Source organism: Narcine bancroftii, chromosome 2 (assembly GCF_036971445.1).
Source record: "Narcine bancroftii isolate sNarBan1 chromosome 2, sNarBan1.hap1, whole genome shotgun sequence".
NCBI lineage: Eukaryota > Metazoa > Chordata > Chondrichthyes > Torpediniformes > Narcinidae > Narcine > Narcine bancroftii.
In genome coordinates this window covers 300,332,615-300,350,605 of record NC_091470.1, presented here as the reverse complement: position 1 = coordinate 300,350,605, position 17,991 = coordinate 300,332,615, and the positions used below count along the sequence as shown (strand labels likewise).

At 43.1% G+C, this 17,991-nt stretch overlaps 1 protein-coding gene across 6 annotated transcripts in view; it reads right to left on the bottom strand.

Moving 5' to 3' along the window:
• atp6v1h (ATPase H+ transporting V1 subunit H) overlaps positions 1–17,991 on the bottom strand; it is a 91,633-nt gene that overhangs the window by 17,096 nt on the left and 56,546 nt on the right. For all 6 annotated transcript variants that reach the window (XM_069921494.1, XM_069921499.1, XM_069921497.1 and 3 more), the window contains 2 exons: positions 15,742–15,934; positions 1,166–1,344 (listed from right to left, as the gene is read on the bottom strand). In XM_069921494.1, coding sequence (XP_069777595.1) covers positions 1,166–1,344; positions 15,742–15,934 — 372 coding nt within the window. The remainder of the gene's footprint in view (positions 1–1,165; positions 1,345–15,741; positions 15,935–17,991) is intronic.

Below are 17,991 nucleotides of genomic sequence, written 5' to 3'. Positions count from 1 at the left end.
CAAAGAATGTTGAAAAAAAAAACAATAGATAATGCAGTCTCCCCGAAATAGAAACAGAATTAATTATCTCAATGTTGATTAAAGTTTTCCTACCCAAAACACAAATAGTTTCTTCCTCCAAAATGCTGTCAGATCTGCTGAGTTTTTCCAAGCATTTTCCATTTTATTTTTGACTTCTAGCACCATCTAAAATTCCAAGGTCCTGCTTCGTAGAACCACTTGCTTTTAATGCTTTTAGCGATGGCTATTTATTATGTGCTTCCAGTTCATTTTCAATTGAGTGAGATGTCACTTTTAGAGAACAAATCAAGCTGAAAGCCCTGCAAGCTTGGAGATTGACTGTGGGCTGACAGGCTGGGGATAGCATGTACTTGTATTCATTACTTTTGAAGAGAGAGGTAGTGTGCCAGGAACACAGGTGAAGAGGCCATGTGATCAATATATTAAAGAAACAGCACACTTTTTGATCAGGGGCCATTTTAAGGAAGCAGCACAACAACTCTCTGAGGAATACTGTACTGAGAGGGCTTAGTGTGGCCAAAGAAAAGGTCACTTTTGAAGTGAAATTGTTTAAATCCTATTGTGACAATTATTTCGGTTGACCCACAAAAGGGTTCTGGAAGATTTGTGAAAGCTACTTGCTTCATTTCCCCTGAAAAAGGAAGCTTTTACTGAAAGGACATTTCTCAGGAAGCAATTCAACAAGGATTTCCTGAGTTTACAACAGTCTGTCACCCCAGTCTCTCCCAACTCATTCATAAACATTTCTTTGCATCAATTCAGGAGTCTGCGTTTCAACAGATAGATTTATGAGACTGAACTCTGCACTGAATTGAGATAAAAACACACAATGCTGGAGAGACTCAGCAGGTCAAACAGTGTCCTTTATGTAACAAAGGCAGAGAAACATAACTGACATTTTACCCTTCCAGAATTCAGACTAAGCAGTAATGGCTTGGGGTATTTACACACACACACACACACACACACACACACACACACACGCACAGTTGGGGGGTTAAATTAGATAAGGTGTTATATCATTGGTAATTGATAATAAAAATATTATTTTAAAAATGACATTGTCTTGGCTAATTTCTACTGAGTACGTAACACTATTGCATAATATCAGTCCTTCAGTCACACACAAATACTATCAACTCACCTAAGATCTTGAACACTTTCTCCAAGCTTTTCCAAGAGAAATTTGATGTCATCAGCAATGTCTTCATCATCATATTTCTGCTGTTCAAGGTTCTCCAGCTGTTTGAGAACTTTGCACTGAATCATTGCAAGTGCATATTCCTGGTGTGTTTCCCTTTCTGCAGATTTTTCCAGAAGATTCTGTTAAAAATAAATGCTCTCAATATTTTTAAATTTTTGCTTTTGAGAAACCTTATTTTTGTTATTGGAGTGCCTAACATCAAGAGAACTAATTTTAAAAACGATTATCTGATAAGTGCACACTGAAAGATGCAAATACCTCTAATAACAAAATGTTCATTTCCCCGATTGTTACAGGGAGAACATGCAAATCACGAACAAACCATTGAAGGTGAAGATTGAACCAGATTGCTTGAGCTGTGGTGTTCAAACATATCCAGTACCTCGGGATGTGAATGATATTTGTGGCTCCATTGATCACTTCTTTCTGATGCAAGTAACTATTAAGTACTCTTTCTACCATCCTACCAAAACTGCTAGATTTCCCAAAACGTATACACATTTTATGAAAACTAGTAATTTTTGCAGTTAATTTTTTGTATGTTTTTTTTATTAAGTGGAATAAATTTAATCTTTGCAGGTAATTTTTTGACTTGAATTAAAGTCAATCAAGATCATCTGTCTGGATGAGAGTTGCTTGATTGGTTAAAAGAGGCACCTGTGGATACTGGTGTGCAGCACTGTTGAAGTTCATTATAGCCTACGCCACAAACGATGTCACTCATCAATGACTAAGGTGGATTGCCTTGATCCCTAGCAATCTACTTTGGAACATAACTTGGTAGGAAAAAAGGCTTGTATTAAACCACTGTGGCAACTGAAGGGAGCAATCGTTCACTTGAATCAAGAGTTTGAGCATAAATATGCTGCAATGTTGAGCAAGTGACACTCTTTCCTATTCAAAGCTCTGGGAGGAAGAGTGCACCTTCTACCATTTGAACTACTACAAATGAACTCCAGGATCTCAATTCCAAACCATATGTTGCTACTCCATTCATGGATGATCATGATTGATCATGGGCCAGGAATTCACCTGAGTTGATGCTGATATCACCTTACTGTACTTAGTGAAAAAAAGATATATCCAAAGTAAATGGTTAAAATAAGGGAATAGCCTGTTTTACAACGCTACCCTGAGAATAAGGTAGTAAACACATTCAATCAGTGGATTGAAAAATGGACTGACCTTAATATATATGCAAACTGGAGACAGAAAATGCTAGAATATGGAGTAATAATCTGCAGGAGGAACTCAGCAGGTCTAGCAGCATCAGTGGGAGAAAAAAAAATTGTCAACATTGCAGGCTGTAATCCTTCAGCAGGTCAGCGTGTGGAGGAGACAGAGGACATGGTAGGAAGGGTATACAGATCAGAACCAGCCAAGAAATCCAGACTCCAACTCAAAATTAACTGGAGTATCAAGTGAAACAAATTATCCAAGGTGAAGACTAGACAATGAGATTCATGTGCACAGCAAATGCACACTTCTTCCCTGTCAATTTGTTGGGAGTTCTTTAATCTCAATAATATGAGCCTAAACTGCATAAGCTTATTGATTTTGATGTTTGATTATAACTGGAATAGATACATTTCAAATCATTTTATTGCGAAGATACAAGTGATTGCAATGAAATACTCAATACTCTGTAGCAAAAATACATTAGTATGTAACAAACTGGTGCACATTTCAATTCATTTAGAAACCTGTATATTATAGTACCTGTTTTGAATTAGTTCTCAAATTTCATAATCCTAAGGCTCTCCCATCCCACCATTCTCATCGTCTCATAAGAGCAAATTCCATGACCTGACTGGTCCAAAGCTGTTTGAGTGGTTAAAAAGAATGGGAGAGAAACCAGTGTAATTTTGAACCAATGGATCCCAGAGTTCAGCACCCAGAATACAGGCTTTTGGAAGCAAAGAAAATTTGTGTATACATTTTATGAAAACTAGTAATCTTTGCAACCAAATTCTTGCAGGCATTTTTTTTTAATAAGTAGAACAAGTTTCAGGTGAGCAGGTGTTATATAGAGAATTTAGGTTAAAATGACTTAAGTTAAAATGTGATGATTAATCATAAAAAGGGAAGCCAGAACGGACAGGGAGCTTACTAGCAGCCAAGGACAAAAGGTTCTGCTGAATATGTTTTTTTAAACCTATCTTTTCATGGTCATAGTGAGAGACATGCAGGAGACAAAAGATTGATAAGAAGGGTGAGAAACAGAATTTAGTGTATGTAGAGTTCACAGCGTACGTAACGAACGTGATAATTAAAAATGCAGTTATACTTAGAATGCTTTTGCAATACTAACCAATTAAAACAGTATTAATAAGAAGGGGAAGGGCAAACAATAAGGGTATAAAAATCAATGCACTGTATGTATCGGGGCTTAACTGGTGAGAAGCCAGTTGAGTCCAACTCTGCAGACTTGTAAATAAAGCTTGTCGTGTCATCAGTTTTAAAGAGACTCATGTGTGAGAAGTTTTATTTCTGACAAATGGGGGATCGTCCGGGATCTAGACTCCGGCCGTGAGGGGAGGCGAGAAGAGGGACATCGGAGGCGGTGCACCCCGCTGAGTTCAGCGGCTCCTAGTCCCTTGCTCGTCGCTTCGGGCGGCTTGAGCGAGTGGTATCCGGACAAGGTGACACGACAAGACGGAGAGGAGAAGGGTGACGGTTCAATCCCCGGGAAGACACCGGTAAGTGACGACTTACAATTGTGGTGTGGGGATTGGGTAACAGGTGTAACGGGATACACCTGTTTGGATAAAAAACCTAACGTAATAGATCAGGTATAGAGCTTTTGTCGTGGCGTGAGGACCCTGTCGTGGGACTCTAGGATAGACCCCAGGGAAACCTCGGCGGTAACCGAAGGAGGGACAGCACCTCCGACGAAGTGCCGAGAAGAGAGGGGTCAACCCCAGGGAAACCTCAGCGGTAACCGAAGGAGGGACAGTACCTCCGACGAGGCATCTGAGAAGAAGGGAGTAGGGTCCAGAACGAGAGGGTCCTCAGCAACGATAAACAGATCTAGGTGGGAAAATGGGAGGATCAAAATCTAAGGGCTCATCTGAAAATTCAGGACAATTCCTGGGAGTTCCCCTTGACAGCCCTTTGGGGAGAATGTTTGAAAATTGGGATAGTAAAAGATATCGAGACAAAAACAAGAAAAAGATGGTCCAATATTGTCTCCTTTGGTCGAAACAACCTATTAAAGGTTCCTCGGTCTGGTGGCCGAAATTTGGATCTGATGAGGATTGGGTTAGACAAGCATTAAACATATATGTAAATTCGAGACCAAAGGTGAATCAAGAAGAGTCAGCATATGCATTTTGTTGGGTTCCCTGGCCAGGATCCTTAACAAAATGTTTTAAATTGAGGGTAGCGGGAGAAAAGAAATGGGAACCTCTGGACAACCTTCCCCCTCCTTATATTCCCCCGGTGCCTACTGCGCCCGAGGAAAGCTCATTACCGGAGGGGAAAGGTGATGAATCTGATTGCCCCGAAAGGGGCCGGGAAAAAAAGGATGAATTAAGGGAGTCGGACCCTAAACTTCCACCGGTAAACCGACCCTGGACAAGATCCCAGACTGGTCCAGGACCATCAAAATTTTCAATAAGCCTAAATTCCCTGAGGGAAGTTCCTATGGGAGGACCGGGAGGGGGAACGGGATATGTGAATGTTCCCCTAACTAGTACAGAGGTGCGGGGATTTAAGAAAGAAATGAAAAAGTTATTGGAAGATCCTATAGGACTGGCTGAACAGCTCGACCAATTCCTGGGACCAAACACATATACGTGGGAAGAGATGCAGACAATAATGGGAACATTATTCTCACCCCAGGAGAGGCAGATGATTCGACGGGCTGCCCTCCTCATGTGGGAATATGAACAACCTGGGGACCCCAGACCCCATGAACAAAAATATCCCTTAAAAGAACCCAGGTGGGACAAACGAACACCCGAGGGATTGGAAAGTATGAGACAATATAGAGAGTGGACAATTAAAGGGATACGGGAGGCTGTGCCAAAGGGTCACAATTTCACCAAGGCATTTGGGAACCACCAGGGGAAAGACGAGTCCCCTACTGATTTTTTGGAGAGGGTGAGAAAGAATGTCCAACAGTATGCGGGCGTGGACCCTAGTACACCAATGGGTGAACAGCTTATTCGAATTGAATTTGTTTCCAAATCATGGCAGGACATTAGAAAGAAACTAGAAAAGGAGGAGGACTGGAGCGAAAAACCCCTAAGTGACCTGTTAAAAAAGGCGCAAAAAGTATATGTGCAGAGAGAAGAAGAAGATCAAAAGAGGGCGACAAAGGTTATGGTACAGACTATCCGACAGATGAATGCTGAATCCAGAGGGGAAAGAAAACAAAACCTTCCTCTAAACAATCCAAGATATCCAAGAGAGGGAAGACCCCGGAGGTTCGTTAAGTGCTATTACTGCAATGAGGAAGGACACTTTAAGAGGGAATGCCCCCGATACAAGAGGGAATTGCGTGCCCTCGAACTTATGGAAGAAGATTAGGGGTGTCAGGGGTTCCAAATGTTAGGGACCAAGTATAAGAGGGAACCCCTGGTAAAACTAAAAATTGGTCCCAAGGGAGAAAAGGTGGTGTTTATGGTGGACACAGGAGCGGAACGAAGTAGTGTAACAACTGTGCCAATCGGAACTGAGCCTGTAAAAAGTAATTTGACAATTTCTGGGATAGAAGGGGCTCCCAGAATGGTATCAATAATTCCCCAAGTAACAGTGAAACTGGAAGAAAGAGAAGGGGTACAAGACCTCTTGTTGTTACCGTCAGCTGGATTTAACCTCCTAGGAAGGGACTTACAGGCTCTCCTAGGTTTGGGTGCTCTCCCTGTGGACGGAGAAGTGCGAGTCCACCTCTGCGCTTTAAAGGAAGAGGATGAACGGCAGATTGACGAGAGAGTCTGGTATAAGGAGGGAAATTGAGGAGGTCTGGACATCCCACCTTTACATGTCACATTAATACCAGGTCATCAGCCGGTAAGGAAACGTCAGTATCCTATTTCTTTGGAAGGGAGAAAAGGGCTACAGCCGGTAATTGAGACTCTAATACGAGACGGACTATTAGAAGAATGCATGTCACCTTATAACACCCCTATACTCCCAGTGAAAAAGTCAGATGGATCCTATCGCCTAGTTCAGGATCTAAGAAGTTTGAATGCTATTGTTCAGACCCGCCACCCAGTGGTGCCTAATCCCTATACTATTATGAGTCGGATTCCCCCAGACCATGAGTGGTTTAGTGTTATCGACTTGAAGGATGCCTTCTGGACGTGTCCATTAGAAGAGGAAAGTAGAGAAATGTTTGCGTTTGAATGGGAAAATCCATGGACAGGTAGACGGAGACAGTTTCGGTGGACTGTATTGCCCCAAGGGTTCACTGAATCTCCGAACCTGTTTGGACAAATGCTAGAACAAATCCTGGTGGACTATCCACAATCTGATGATTCCCAACTAATGCAGTATGTGGACGATTTACTATTATCAGGACCCAAGGAACAAGAAATGAGGGGAGATACAATTAGACTCTTGAATTATCTGGGGAAAAAGGGTCTACGGGTGTCCAGGAACAAGTTACAGTTTGTTGAGAGAACTGTGGTATATCTGGGACACCAGATAAGTAAAGGACAGAAACGGATTACCCCTGAACGGATTGCGGGAATCACTAGAATGCCGTTACCCCGTAATAAGAAGGAAATAAGACAATTCCTGGGACTCTTAGGTTACTGTAGGTTATGGATAGAGGACTACTCAGCTTTGGTGAAGTTTATGTATGAAAAGCTGACAAATGAAAATGAATATCCATTGAAATGGACCCAGGAGGAGGAGGGATGGTTTGAGGACTTGAAGCATCGCCTGACACGAGCCCCGGTACTCACTCTGCCCTCTTTAAAAAAGCCCTTCCAGCTATTTGTCACTCATAACCAAGGAACAGCTGTGGGAGTTTTAACACAGGAAAAAGGCGGTCAGCGACACCCAGTGGCTTTCCTTTCCAAAATGATGGACCCAGTGTCTCGCGGATGGCTGACGTGTATCCAGGGAGTAGCGGCTGCTGCTCTGTTGGTAGAGGAAGCACGTAAACTTACTTTTGGAGGAAAGATGACTGTGTACACCTCCCATTCTGTGAGTGTTTTATTAACACAAACTGCCCATCGATGGCTGACTGATTCTCGCATATTAAAGTATGAAACCATTTTAATGGTCGGAGAAGATCTACAGTTTGCAAAGATTAATAGCTGCAACCCAGCTCAATTTTTATACGGCAGTGAAACAGAGAGAGAGGTGGAGCACGACTGTGTCGAGTTGACGGATCTTCAGACCAAGACCCGAGAAGACCTTTGCGATACTCCGCTGGGAGAAGGATATGAATTCTACATTGACGGCTCCGCCAGATGTGTTGACGGAATGAGAAGAAGTGGGTATGCTATAATAGAAGGAAATACTTGGAAAGTAGTAGAATCCACGAGACTACCCGGAAGATGGTCAGCACAGTCCTGTGAACTATATGCTTTGCAGAGAGCCCTCAGAATACTGGCAAAGAAAATTGGAACGATTTACACTGATTCCAAATACGCATACGGGGTAGTGCATACCTTTGGTAAGATCTGGAAGGAGCGTGGTCTAATTACATCAAGAGGAAAGGAATTGGCACACGAACAGATGATTACTCTGACTTTAGAAGCCTTGACATTACCCCAGGAAATAGCAGTGGTCTACATACCAAGCCATCAGAGGGGAGATACCCCGACAGCAATTGGAAACAGACTGGTTCAAACCTGGCATCCTTTTGCACAATTAAATTGGATGGACAAATGGTTTGGGGGAACCTGGTGGCGTACCTTCTTGTGGGTCATCGGAGGTATTTTATTCCTCCTACTTATTTTGCCCTGTATTATTCCCTGTCTACGCAGTCTGGTGATTTCCATGGTCCAACAGGCTATGCAACCAGGGGGACTGGGAGACCCTGTTAGAATTTTACTTCAGCACGAGATTAATGTATCATAAAACGTTTTTCTTCCCCAGGTTAAAATCCCCATTCATATCTATATATATATTACACACATTTTAAAGAGAGAAAGGGGTGGATTGTTATATAGAGAATTTAGGTTAAAATGACTTAAGTTAAAATGTGATGATTAATCATAAAAAGGGAAGCCAGAACGGACAGGGAGCTTACTAGCAGCCAAGGACAAAAGGTTCTGCTGAATATGTTTTTTTAAACCTATCTTTTCATGGTCATAGTGAGAGACATGCAGGAGACAAAAGATTGATAAGAAGGGTGAGAAACAGAATTTAGTGTATGTAGAGTTCACAGCGTACGTAACGAACGTGATAATTAAAAATGCAGTTATACTTAGAATGCTTTTGCAATACTAACCAATTAAAACAGTATTAATAAGAAGGGGAAGGGCAAACAATAAGGGTATAAAAATCAATGCACTGTATGTATCGGGGCTTAACTGGTGAGAAGCCAGTTGAGTCCAACTCTGCAGACTTGTAAATAAAGCTTGTCGTGTCATCAGTTTTAAAGAGACTCATGTGTGAGAAGTTTTATTTCTGACAGCAGGTAAACAACATACAGTGGGACCCCGATTTAATGCAAACCTGGATATAATGCGATCAGCCAGCGGACCTTTTTTTTCCCCTCTTTCTGGAATTGAAATTGTTTACAGATCAAAATGGAATGCACAGTTAGAAGACAAAAATCTTTTTGAGTGAAAGGTAAGTTTCATGTACTTGATGCGACCAAGAATAAAAGTTAAACCCAAGTTACACACAATCTCGGCATTCCTGAATCAATATTTTGTGGCTGAAATCTCAGAAAGGTAAGTTACACGTGTCGCTTTGGAAAGTTGAGAAAAAGGCGGGTCTAAAGGCCAAATGCATGAAGACAGCCAAAGATGTCAGCCTGGACAACTCCCCATATGAATGATTCGTTCAAGCATGCTCAGAAGGCCTTCTGATATCCAGACCTATTCTCAAAGCAAGAAGTTTGACCAGATGATCAATGGAGAAACCTCACAGTTCAAACCTAATAATGGATGGCTAGATCAGTTTAATCACTGTCACAGGATTTCTCAAGTGGTAGTGTCTAGAGAAATTCACTCAGCCAAAAGTGCTGCCTCCAGTGAATACCTGGCAGAACTAAAAACTCTCATAGAAGGTGGCTACATCAAAGAACAAGTATACACCTGTGATGAAACAGGGCTCTGCTACAAGATGATCCCAGACCACATACTGCCAAGCAAAGATGGTGCCCATCGACGTGAGGGATTCAAACAACGCAAAGATTGCATGACATTGTTTTGTGTTAACAAGACCGGAACACACAAGTTAAAACTGCTCATTATTGGCAAATTTCGCTCGTCCCGCTGTCTGCACCATCTCACCGTGAAGTTGTTACCGTTCGAGTACACGCATAGCAGCAATGCTTGGATGACCAGCGTCATCTTTGAGAAGTGCTTTTACAATGTCCATGCCATCCATGCTTATTTGCATAAGCAAAAGCTGGAACTCAAAGCTCCTCTTTTACTTGACAACTCTCCCGTCTACCCGCCAGCTGCCAACATAGTAAGCTACAACGGAAAGATCTGAGTTTCTAATATCCAGCCTCTCGATCAGGGGATCATCTCCGTGTTCAAGCAGGATTACAGGCATGAATTAGTTCATAGAATTGGAGACAAATCAATGACACTGGAAGACTATCTGAAAAGTATGAACATTAAGGAAGTTTACCACTTAGGTTGAAAGGGCTGAGCAGCAGTCAGCTCCTTGTGCGTGGGGAAAAATGCTGGGAGAAGGGTCTGGCTCCAGTCTTTTCATCATAACAATCCACCAAGGAAGATAAAGGTGATAATGATGATGAGAAAGAATTCTATGGCTTCGCTGAGGTAAAGGTAGATGAGACACAGAGGCTGTTTGAAATTAGAAAAGAGGATTTTCACCAGTGGTTCTCTGCCGATGACGAATGCCCAACATATGAACACCTGACAGACTCTGAGATCAGCTGTAATGTTACTATAGCACTGGTTCTCAAACCACAGGAGATGACAATGAAGAACCTCCACTCCCACCCCCAAAGTATTTGAAGTCATTGAGTACCTCGAGGTAAGTCTAAGTTGGCTGAGGACCCACATAAAAATCCTCCAGTCCAGAAGCATTCTGGATTTTGCTCGCTGCCAGCCACATGCTGCATTCAGGCAACGAACACTGGATCGTTTTTTAAAAAATAAAATGATGACTGTAAGAAATAAAAGGATGATTGGAAATGCAGGTATTACACATGTCCTTTATTTTGTTTTTGGATACCCTGATTTTGTGCGACCCTGCGTTTTTCACAATCCAGAAATTTTTGGAACCGAACCATCACGTTATAAATGAGGTTCCACTGTACCTTGAGTGGAGAGACTCCATTCTTTGTCTTGAATTAAAGTCCATCTGTCTGGATGAGAGCTGTTTGAATGGTCAAAAGCGGCAGAAAAACCTTAATGGATACTGGTGTGCAGCAATCTTTAGAGATAAGGAATTGGTGATGAGACAAGATAGGTTGAAACACAAATGGGTCCAATATCCTTGCGGGGAGGTTTGCTTCTGCTATTGAGAAGGCTTTGAACATAGCTGGTGTACAGTGGAGATGGATGAAGAGCTCAAAGGAAATGTATTGGATATGATGGAGACAATTGGTTTCAGTGCCATTTAGGGGAAGGAAATTAATCATGATTGACTATCTAGAGGAATGCAATAGGAACATAAATGAGAATAGTTCGAGAAGGAACCAAAGAGAGAAATGCAGAACACTCAGCAGTTGCTAGAAAACAAAAAAATTCTGGTAGCACCCAGCAAATTAGGATTTTTTTTGTGGGGTGGGGGGTGGAGGCGCCGTAGACAAAAAAAAAATTGAGTTCATGTACAGATGAATTTCCCTGCATCAGAATTGGCCAGTTCTAACACAAAGCAGAAGTTATCTCAAATGATTGCATTCATCTAATCTCAAAGGGAGTAATTTGTCAAGAGAAAAGAATTAGGTATTATTCCTTGATCTTACATTCTCTAGAGATTGTTAAACTTCCAGCTCAATTGTCGACCTCCTATATTGCTTGAAGAAAGTGGGAGAATTAAATGTAAGGCAGCTGGAAACTTAGCATTACCCTTGTGGATTGAATGGATGTATTCTGTAGACTGGTCAACCAATCTGTTCTTGGCTTCTCTTCCCACTCACATACCACCTTAAGCAATCCCTTACTAATCACAGAGGTCTTATGGAATCTTCTTTTTTCTTTGGCTTGGCTTCGCGGACGAAATTTATGGAGGGGGTAAAAGTCCACGTCAGCTGCAGGCTCGTTTGTGGCTGACAAGTCCGATGCGGGACAGGCAGACACGGTTGCAGCGGCTGCAGGGGAAAATTGGTTGGTTGGGGTTGGGTTTTTCCTGATTTGCCTTTTGTCAGTGAGGTGGGCTCTGCGCTCTTCTTCGAAGGAGGTTGCTGCCCGCCAAACTGTGAGGCGCCAAGATGCACAGTTTGAGGCGATATCAGCCCACTGGCGGTGGTCAATGTGGCAGGCACCAAGAGATTTCTTTAGGCAGTCCTTGTACCTTTTCTTTGGTGCACCTGTCACGGTGGCCAGTGGAGAGCTCGCCATATAACACGATCTTGGGAAGGCGATGGTCCTCCATTCTGGAGACGTGACCCACCCAGCGCAGCTGGATCTTCAGCAGCGTGGACTCGATGCTGTCGACCTCTGCCATCTCGAGTACTTCGACGTTAGGGATGAAAGCGCTCCAATGGATGTTGAGGATGGAGCGGAGACAACGCTGGTAGAAGCGTTCTAGGAGCCGTAGGTGATGCCGGTAGAGGACCCATGATTCGGAGCCGAACAGGAGTGTGGGTATGACAACGGCTCTGTATACGCTTATCTTTGTGAGGTTTTTCAGTTGGTTGTTTTTCCAGACTCTTTTGTGTAGTCTTCCAAAGGCGCTATTTGCCTTGGCGAGTCTGTTGTCTATCTCATTGTCGATCCTTGCATCTGATGAAATGGTGCAGCCGAGATAGGTAAACTGGTTGACCGTTTTGAGTTTTGTGTGCCCGATGGTGATGTGGGGGGGCTGGTAGTCATGGTGGGGAGCTGGCTGATGGAGGACCTCAGTTTTCTTCAGGCTGACTTCCAGGCCAAACACTTTGGCAGTTTCCGCAAAGCAGGACATCAAGCGCTGAAGAGCTGGCTCTGAATGGGCAACTAAAGCGGCATCGTCTGCAAAGAGTAGTTCACGGACAAGTTTCTCTTGTGTCTTGGTGTGAGCTTGCAGGCGCCTCAGATTGAAGAGACTGCCATCCATGCGGTACCGGATGTAAACAGCGTCTTCATTGTTGGGGTCTTTCATGGCTTGGTTCAGCATCATGCTGAAGAAGATTGAAAAGAGGGTTGGTGCGAGAACACAGCCTTGCTTCACGCCATTGTTAATGGAGAAGGGTTCAGAGAGCTCATTGCTGTATCTGACCCGACCTTGTTGGTTTTCGTGCAGTTGGATAATCATGTTGAGGAACTTTGGGGGACATCCGATGCGCTCTAGTATTTGCCAAAGCCCTTTCCTGCTCACGGTGTCGAAGGCTTTGGTGAGGTCAACAAAGGTGATGTAGAGTCCTTTGTTTTGTTCTCTGCACTTTTCTTGGAGCTGTCTGAGGGCAAAGACCATGTCAGTAGTTCCTCTGTTTGCGCGAAAGCCGCACTGTGATTCTGGGAGAATATTCTCGGCGACACTAGGTATTATTCTATTTAGTAGAATCCTAGCGAAGATTTTGCCTGCAATGGAGAGCAGCGTGATTCCCCTGTAGTTTGAGCAGTCTGATTTCTCGCCTTTGTTTTTGTACAGGGTGATGATGGTGGCATCACGAAGGTCCTGAGGCAGTTTTCCTTGGTCCCAACAAAGCTTGAAAAACTCATGCAGTTTGGCATGCAGAGTTTTGCCGCCAGCCTTCCAGACCTCTGGGGGGGAATTCCATCCATACCTGCTGCTTTGCCACTTTTCAGTTGTTCGATTGCCTTATATGTCTCATCCTGGGTGAGGACCTCATCCAGCTCTAGCCTTAGGGGCTGTTGAGGGAGCTGGAGCAGGACAGATTCTTGGACTGAGTGGTTGGCACTGAAAAGAGATTGAAAGTGTTCTGACCATCGGTTGAGGATGGAGATCTTGTCGCTGAGGAGGACTTTGCCGTCTGAGCTGCGCAGCGGGCTTTGGACTTGGGGTGAGGGGCCGTACACAGCCTTTAGAGCCTCATAGAAACCCCTGAAGTCGCCAATGTCCGCGCTGAGCTGGGTTCGTTTGGCGAGGCTAGTCCACCACTCATTTTGGATCTCCCGGAGTTTGCGCTGAAGATGGCTGCACGCGCGATGGAAGGCTTGTTTCTTCTCTGGACAGGACGGCTTTGTAAGGTGAGCCTGGTGGGCAGCTCGCTTCTTTGCCAGCAGCTCCTGGATTTCCTGGCTGTTTTCGTCAAACCAGTCCATGTTTTTCCTGGAGGAGAAGCCCAGTACCTCTTCAGTGGATTGCAGTATGGTAGTTTTCAACTGATCCCGGAGGGTTTCAGGGGACGGGTCCGTGAGGCGGGTTGCATCGTCGAGCTTTGCTTTGAGGTTTGCCTGGAAGTTTCCTCTCGCTTCGTCTGACTGCAGGTTTCCAACATTGAACCTCTTTCTGGGGGCTTTACTGTTCCTGGGCTTTGGCTTGAAGTGAAGGTTGAGCTTGCAGCGAACCAGCCGGTGGTCAGTGTGGCATTCCGCGCTGGGCATGACCCTGGTGTGGAGCACATCTCGTTTGTCACTTTCTCGCACCAGGATGTAGTCCAGGAGGTGCCAGTGTTTGGATCGGGGATGCATCCAGGTAGTCTTAAGGCTGTCCCTCTGCTGAAAAAGGGTGTTTGTAATGACAAGCCGCTGTTCTGCGCAGAGCTCCAACAGGAGGCGCCCATTGTCGTTGCACTTGCCGACGCCATGCTTGCCCAGGATTCCTGGCCAGGTTTCTGAGTCTTTGTCGACGCGAGCGTTGAAGTCGCCAAGGATGACAACCTTGTCGGCTGTAGGGGTGCGTTGGATGAGGTTGCGCAGGTCGGTGTAGAACTTGTCCTTTTCTGCTGGTTCCGCCTGGAGGGTTGGAGCATAGACACTGATGAGGGTGATGTGACGCTTGTTTTGAAGGGGGAGTCGCATGGAATAGGGATTACTTAAACTGGCATGTGTGTGGAAAGAAAAAGGTTGAGAACCACTGTTCTAGATAAAGCAGCCCTTATTCCAATTAAATTTATGCATTCAATGCTTGCCATCCATGTGTTTCCTCTACATTGGAGAAGCCAAGAAAAGATTGGTTGACTTTGCCGTCTGAGACCCAATTGTTACTGAAATATTTTGCCTGAGAAAAATTGTCAATGGCCCATTTCCTTTGAAGTTGTGGAACTGTGCACATAACAAGTCAATTAGGTACGATTAAAACAATGGTTTTCAAAAAAGTTTTTCCACACACATATCACCTTAAGCAATCCCTTACTAAGCATTGCTGCTATGTGTGTAATCGAACGGTAATGACTTCACATTGACATGGTGCCAACAGCGGGGCAAGCAAAATTTGCCAAGCATGAACGGTTTTAACTTCGGTGTTCCAGTCTTAACACGAAACAACGTCACGTGATCTTTGTGTTGTTTGAACCCCTCACGTTGATGGGCATCATCTTTGCTAGACAGTGTGTGGTCTGGGATCATCTTGTAGCAGTGGCCTGTTTCCTCACAGTTGTACTCTTGTTCTTCAACATAGCCACCTTCTAAGAGTTTTTAGTTCTGCCAGGTATTCGCTGGCAGAGGCACTGTTGGCTGAGCGAATTTCTCTGGACACCAACACTTGATGAATCCTATGATGACGTCTAGCCATCCATTATTAGGTTTGAACTGTGAAGTTTCTCCGTTGATCAGCTGGTCAAACTTCTCGGCTTGAGCTTTGAGAATAGGCCTGGAAATTGGAAGGCCTGCTGAGTGTGCTCAAACAAACCACCCGAAGGGGAGTCATCTAAGGCAGACATTTTTGGCTATCTTCATGAGTTTGGCCTTTAGTCCCGCCTCTTCCTCAACTTTCCAAAGCAACACACATAACTTATCTTCCTGAGATTTCCAGCCACGAAGTGTTGATTCAGGTATGCCGAGGGTGCGTGTAACTTGGGTTTAACTTTTATTCTTGATCCCGTCAAGTGCGTGAACCTCATCTTTCACTGAAAATGATTTTTGTCTTCTAATGGTCTGTTCTGTTTTGATCTGAAAACAATTTCAATTTCAGAAAGAGGAAAAAAGGGTCTGCTGGCTGATCGCGCTATATCCGGGTTTGCTTTAAATCTGATCGCATCAGGGTTCCACTGTAATAACAAAAAATGGTGGGAATACTCTGCAGTTTTTCAGTATCTGGAGTCCTTTTTATTAGTCCTATCAACATTTGTACATACATACCCTAAATGTTGCCAGGATGATCCTGGTTACTTTCTCCTTCACAGATTCCTGAAGAATATCAGACAAAGCTGGCACAATGTTCAATCTGCGTAGATGCTCACATAATTGCGGACTAAACGCCAATAGCCAGAAGGAGAAGATCATCTGATACTGCAACTGGAAGCCACATTTGTTGTTTATAACTGCAATGATGCTGTGAAGGGGAAAACACAATTACATTTATATTTTTGTTGCAGAAAAATGTTTAAATAATCAAAACAGATTCCAAAGATAACCTTTACTTAAAAATTTAAAAGAATTTTTAAAAAGTCAGTGTTTCAATGAAAGTACATCATATCCAAGGTTGAGTATTTAAGGTTATGTACAGACTCAATTTGGTTTCATTCCTCTAGAAATTTCAACAACGTTACATTGGTTCTATCCATTTTTGTTTTGCAGCATTCTTATATTGGTAGGCAACTATCTATACTATATAATCAACCTTCTATCGTGTTACCCGTGCTGGAATTTTCTTCCAAAATCAACATCTCTTCGGGTAAATTGGTTACAAAAGAAATAGGAGCAGGAATCAGCCATCTGGCCCGCTGAGCCTGCTCTGCGATTCAATGAGATCATGGCTGATCTGATGTTAGGCTCATCTCCACTTACCTGCCTTTTCCCCATATCCCCTAATTCCCCTAGTATGTAAAAATCTATCCAACCTTGCCTTAAATATATTTACTGAGGTCACCTCTGCTGCTTCACCTTCCACACCATGCCAATTCCACATATTCATCACCGTCTGGTAAAAGCAGTTCCCCCATCTCTGTCCTTAATTTATTATTCTGAATCTTGAGGTTATGTCCCCTAGTTCTGGTCTCCCCTGCCAGTAGAAACAACTTATCTACATCAATCTTAACTATGTCTTTCATAATTTTATATGTTTCAATAAGATCTGCTCTCATTCTTCTAAATTCCAGTGAGTAAAGTCCCATAAAACTCAATCATTGGGCCAACCCCTTCATCCCTGGAATCAACCTAGTGAACCTCCTCTGCACCACCTCCAAAGTCAGTACATCCTTCCTCAAGTAAGGAGACCAGAACTGCACTCAGTATGCCAGATGCGGTCTCACCTGTACTTTGCACGGTTGCAGCATAACCTCTCTCCTCCTAAATTTAATCCCTCCAGCAATTAAGGGCAATATTCCAATATAATGTAAAGCAAACTCTTGCCAATGTAACAAACTACAGAACATGATATTTTAAATGCTAAGAGCAAGATACTCAGAATTAGAACTCAGTATTAAGTACAAAGAAATTCATCAGTTAAGGCAGAATCTTTGGAGAGAAACAGAGTTGCTATGGGGCAGAGGTCTGTATACAGCCAACCATCACTCCCATTTTCTTTAGAAGCCTCCATTAGAAAATGAACAACCAACCCATCTGGCTCAAATCCTCAAGTTCACATTTTTCTTCTCCCAACTTTTATATTTCCTCTTCCAAAAGAAAATCCATTCCCAACCTCTCCAATACTATTACATAGTGCTTTTATTCAGTAATCAGTTCAAATTAGATGACAGCCAGCACAATTGCTTTCATTTTCAACTTTAACACATTCTTCATGATAAATGGGTCGTAAAATATTTGCCAGAAGGCTGATTGGGAACAAAGTTGTAAATATAGCAAATCCAAGTTCATGTGCAGTTGAACAAAGCTAAAAATAGTAGCATAGAAGATGACCGACAATTTTTGAAAAATTCTATAATCTTTAGGACTGAAATAGGGGGCAGGAGTTATACTCCAACTATATAAAGTTTGGTGATGTTAAATCTGAAGTATTGTGAACTAAGGACATTAGAACTGTACACAATACTACAGGTGTGCCCTCATAGTACAGTTACAGTAGGCCCTCCCTGCTCTTAAAATCAATCCCTCCAGCAATGAATGCCATCATTCCATTTGCCTTGTTGATTATCTGCTGCACTTGTGAACCAACCTTTTCTGATTTATATTCATGTATATTAATATCCACTGAGCAAATGTATTTTCTTGAAGCATTAACTATCCTTGAAATAATTCAAAGCAGCATTAAAAAGATGGTTTGAAACACCAAAGTCTGCAGACACTGTGATTATAGTAAAATACAGAAATGCTGGAGGAACTCAGATCTCACAGCATCCATAGGACATAAAGGATATAACCAGTTTCAAGCCGGAGCCTTTCTTCAAGTAAAAAGCAGGTGCCTGAATTTAAAAAGCTGGGGAGAAGGAA